At 47.6% G+C, this 5,312-nt stretch overlaps 1 protein-coding gene across 1 annotated transcript; it reads right to left on the reverse strand.

Annotated features, from left to right (window-relative positions):
* Positions 1-766: 766 nt before the first annotated feature.
* Positions 767-4,926, reverse strand: ddit4 (DNA damage inducible transcript 4). Its single transcript, XM_003218550.3, has 3 exons — positions 4,767-4,926; positions 4,061-4,289; positions 767-2,271 (listed from the first exon to the last, which is right to left on the reverse strand). The coding sequence occupies exons 2-3, from the start codon at positions 4,227-4,229 to the stop codon at positions 1,778-1,780; spliced, it is 663 nt and encodes a 220-aa protein (XP_003218598.3). The 5' UTR covers positions 4,230-4,289; positions 4,767-4,926; the 3' UTR covers positions 767-1,777.
* Between the last annotated feature and the right edge of the window lie 386 nt (positions 4,927-5,312).

Genomic DNA, 5,312 nt, shown 5'->3' on the forward strand with positions numbered 1-5,312 from the left:
TTGTGTTCCTGATTTGAAAGTGTTATTTCCGGTTTAATTGTGCAGTACTTATTTTGAAAGTTGTTAATACTCCAGCTGCTACAAACTATGTTGAATTGATTGAGACTCTCTTCAGATATTCATTGAAAAACTATAGCAAAACGTGCGGCAAGATGTCCTACAAAAACTTTTTCCATGTTTTTATGATAGAACCAATTAGGAAATGCCATTCATAACCCAGGAACAAAAAGCATAGTGTAATCTATATGCATGAAAACCTATAGAACAGTTTTCTTTCTCATAATTGGCACTTACATAAGCATTTGTCTGCTAGATATCAATTGATAATCATGGGCTTACCTAAACCCTTTTCATTGCAAGGGTGACCATAAATCTTGCATTACTTCTATTTTGGGCACTATGTCACACCAAAGAGCAGAGGATTGAACAATTTATGAAGGAAAAGTTATGGGGCTGACTGTGGCCACTTGCTTGACCTCATCTGAGATCAGAAAACAGGAACATTAAATTGTAGAGTATGTACGACATAACTGTTCCCCAGTGGAGCAGATAGGCAATTTGGAGACCCTAGATATAAAGGGGTGGGGAGGTGATTTTATCTTTGAAGTTATTGTACTGTCCATGTCAGTGGTAAGGATTTGCCCTATACAACCACCCACAGTCCTCTGCTATGTACTGATGGTATCAGGGTAGGACTTTTGAGTAATCTCTTCCCACATTTAACTTGCATGTCAATGAAAAGACAAAACGACAAGTACAAACGCCATGTTATTAGAAACATTTTTATTAGAAAAGTAAAAAACCCAAGTTGCATAGGAAGTCTTCACAAACTTGAACATCAAGTGTATTCCATGTGAATGGTAACCAATGGAAGCACTACACAGGTCAACCGTGAGGGATCCTGCCCCCCACCCGCTCCCCAGCATCCCCTCACACCCTCCTTTTTGGGACATACAACACCAGGATCCCCACAGGGCACAATCCACCAAGTGCCCTGCTGCCTCCAAAAACTGGTATCATTCAAACAAACGGAGTTATGTAGTAGCCGTGCTTGGTGGATTAAACTGCCCCCCCTCCCCTTTCCAGCCAGAAGTCATTTTTTAGCTGCCCAGAAGTGTCAGTAACAGAGCTTCTTCACATCTATCTTTTTAAAAAATGAGGTTACACATTCTTGGTCCCCTTAGACCTTAACACTTTTACAAACCACAGTTCACACACCTCAACTTTCACCAGACATCCATTGATCACTAACTACTGTTTTTCCTTTTTTTAAAAAAAAAATCTGAACAAGAACAAACAAAGAAAGGGATACCTTCATCTACCCTTAGTGGCAGCCCTGCTGCTATGTCAGGAGAAATAAGAGAAAAAAATACTGCTAAATCAAGTAAAGAGAAAGTTGCCCCACAATCAGATGAGGATTCTTTTTTAAAGCTAGCCCACTGCATCCAGGCCTATTCAAATATGGGGTTTGTTTTCTGTCAGCATTAGCTAAGAAGCAGAGTGCTTTTTTGTTGTTTTTCACACCTCATCCCCAGCCTCCTCTTTGGACTACCTTTGCCAACTACCTCTGCAAATCAAACTTCCATCTAATCTAACCTACAATGGCTCCAGGGAGTAAGTAGCCACCTCTTGAAAAAACAGCTTATGTTCCATAGCCCTTTTAAAGTTAAAGAGGCCTTCTCCAGCTTTGCCTGGTGCTGGCCTTTACTACCACCACCTTTAGAGGAAACGCTCAGTTAATCCACCAGGAAAACAACACAAAAACAGGGTGAGAATCTCAACACTCTTCTATGAGCAACTGTTCCGAGCTATAAAGCTTCTTTTTAATGACCCTGAAGCCCGTGCTGAGCTTCAGGGATTGGCTGAAGCCCGGAGAGAAAGCGGAACCGGAGCTAAAGAGTCCCTGGATTTTCGGCCACAGGCGGGAATCCAGTCTGAGAACCAGCGTCAACTGGAAGGTAGGCACTAAGCTAGGGTCCACTGCAATCTGCCCCACGCTATGGCAGCCCTTCCCTTGCTCCACACACAGGTCGATGAGGGCCCCCCGCAAGCCACAGGGCTCCCGGTAAGCCAAATGGAGCAGCTCCTTGCCCACCTGGGCGACCAGCTGGCTGGGCATTAGGAGCCGGGAAGCGCGGTTGGCATTGATCTTGGCTTTGTTCAGACTGACTTGGATGAGCTTCATGAGATTGGCACAGAGGAGTTCATCCTCGGGGTCATTGAGCAAGTCAAAGTCAGGCAAGGACACTTCATCCTGATATTCTTGAGCATCTGTAAGCGGAAAGGGAGAGAAAAGACATGGGAGCTGTGAGTCTGGTGAAGCAGCCAAGCCTGGTCACACGCCCCCTCCTGGAGCCAGATGGCTTCCAAAGCCGAGGGAACTATTTCTCTTTCCAGGTCTCATCCTCCTCAAGACTCTACGAAGTGGAGTGCTGCCCACAAAGAGAAATACATTGGCTTTGTTGTCCCTCTCCAGATCTATTCTGGAGAGGAAAAACTGTGAATTTTAACTGTTTTTAAAAATACTGTTTATATTCAATGATTGTTTAATGTTTATATATTTCTATATTTTAAATTGTGTGCTAATGCTTTTATGTTAAGCTGCTTTGAATCCCCTTTGGGAGAGATAAAGCTGGGTATAAATAAACATGATAATAAATAATACTCTAATATTGTGTTGCTTCCCCCACCACAACCTCATTTCAACAAAGCAGCAAATAATGGCCTGATCTGTAACAAATGCACTCACAAGAGAACATGCAGAGAATTGCATCTCTTTGTAAGTGAAGCAATGGGAGACAGAGGGACATGACAAGAGATTCTACCTAAACATTCGGGAGAATTTCCTGACAGGGAGAGCTGTACTGCCACTGTGGGGTTGCCAAGTAGAGGCTAGATAGCTGTCTGCCAGGAGTGCTTCGACTGTGTGTTTTTACACACAGAATGGGGTTGCACTGGATGGCCCTTAGGATCTCCTCCTATGCCAGATATGGGCAAACCCAGGCCTGGCGGCCTGATGCAGCCCTTTGGTCTCATTTCTCAAGACCTCCTCTCTCACACCATCCTATCCTTCTCTTTCCTTCCTCCTTTCCTCTGTCTTCCTTTCTTCCCTTTTGTCTTTCCTCCCTCCATTCACTTCCACCCTTCCTCCTTGGGGATGTTTAGCTGGGAGGAGAAGGCAAAGAGGCAACATGAGCACTCTCAAAAGGGTGTCCCACTCAGGAGGAGGGGGAAGCCCACTTTCTGCTGCTCTAGAGACCAGGGCACAAAGGAGCAATGGTTTCAAATGACAGGGAAAGAGATTAAACTGAAAAGGATTAGGAAGAACTTCCTGAGCGTAAGAGCTGTTGGAGAGTGGCATAGGCTGCCTCAGAGTGTGGTGGAGGCTTTTCAGCAGAGGCCATCTATTGGGGGTGCTTTGATTGTGCCTTCCTGCATGGCAGGGGGTTGGACTGGATGGCCCTTAGGGATCTCTTTCAGCTCTAGGATTCTGTATCAGGACTAGACAATACAGGGTTTAATAGATTCTCTTTTCTCTCCCATCCACCATCTATCTCATCCACCTTTGGGATCCAAACATTTCCCGTCTTTCCTTCACCTTCTACCTCCAAAAGAGAAGGGGAAGAAAGGGATGGGGGGTAGGGAGAATCTCCTCCCTCCCAGCCTGTTCACCCCACTCCATGTGGCCCCCAAGTTAGAAAGTTTGCCCATGCCTGTCCTACATTATGATTCAGAGCACCAAATTTTCCAAAATTTGCACTTTTAATCGTAGGCATGAGCAAATTCCAACCCTGTAGGTGTTTTGGACTTCAACTCCCACAATTCCTAACAGCCGGTAAACTGGCTGGGCTTTCTGAAAACAAAACACCTACAGGTTTGCTCATGCATGCTTAATAACCTGGAGATTATTAGGCTTGCATCCTCCAGATAGTGTTGAGCGACACACAGAAACACCATGACCTCCAACAATCCTGATTGGAAGTGATGGGAGTTGCAGTCCCAACCACATTTGGTGCAGGAAGGCAGTGTGTATTGTCTTTTGGTATGAGGCCTTATTTACCTGCTTCCGAGCTCAAGCTGCTGTCAAGGGACTCGCAGTCGGAGCTCTCTAGGCGGGTGGTGCGGCGTCCGGATGCCCCTTGGTCCCAGAAGGCCGGAGGGTTCTCCCTCTGCTCTGGGATGGGAGCCAGCGGCGAGGAGGAGGAGAAGCCATCCCACGAGACAGGCATCCTGGCTGCTTCTCCCTTTTTTTCCCTTCTCTTTCCAGACAGTTCCTGTTGGAATCGGCTCTGCAAAAGAGTCAAAAGACAAGATATGCATCAGCAGGGAGAATTTTGCCTTGAGATTATGATAATAGAAGACGTTAAGGCAGGTTTGGGCAAGGGTCCATCTATACTGTAGAATGAATGCAGCTTGACACCACAGTCACTGCGATGGAATCCTGGGAGTTGTAGTTCAGTGAGAGCTTGGGAAACTACAACTCCCAGGATTCCATGGTGTCAAAAATGCATTGATCCTATAGTCCAAATCAGGCCTGAGCAAAGTTGGGCCCTCCAGGTGTTCTGGACTCCAACTCCCACCATTCCTAACAGCCTCAGGCCCCTTCCTTTTCCCCCTAGCCGCTGTTAGGAATGGTGAGAGTTGGGAGTCCAAAACACCTGGAGGGCCCAACTTCGCCCAGGCCTGAACTAGATGCTCACTAAGAGGTTTACTTTGCCAAACCTCAAGCTCCAAAACTCTTCCAAGCAGGGCAGAAAGAGGCTTACCAGCTCCAAGGCGCCCGTGGAGGTAGCAGCGGAAATAAATAAGGCACCTATGAGGTAGTTTGCAGCTAAGAAGCTGAGCCGTGTCGATCCACCCTACCCTCCCTCCGTTCCTTCCGCCCTCCGTTGCCCTCTCGTTGGCACTGCGGCTCCAACCCCCGTCCCGGCCTTTATATACCCAGGTCAGGGTTAAGCCCCGCCCCTTCTCCGCGCTCACCCCTTCCAGCTCCCTCGCTCCGCCGCCGCCGGTTGGCTGGCGGCGAGAGCGGGGCTGGTCCAATGGCGAGCGAGCGCACGTTCGCAACGTTCTTTCCTGCCTGGTTACAGCAAGCGAGGGGACACACCCCTTTTTGTTCTAGAAGGGAGGGGGTGGAGTGGAAGAGCCTGGCGGGGGGAGGAGGGACGGAGGAGGGAAGAGCCGCAGAACAATGGGGCAAGAGGAAACAGGCAGGTTTGTTTTTTCGGGGGGGGGGGGGGAGGTATCCCCTCTTTGTTTTGTAGACCCAGATCTCAGGCAAGAGCTTCAAACCCATAACAGAAGTAAGCTTA

This window comes from Anolis carolinensis, chromosome 3 (assembly GCF_035594765.1).
Source record: "Anolis carolinensis isolate JA03-04 chromosome 3, rAnoCar3.1.pri, whole genome shotgun sequence".
NCBI lineage: Eukaryota > Metazoa > Chordata > Lepidosauria > Squamata > Dactyloidae > Anolis > Anolis carolinensis.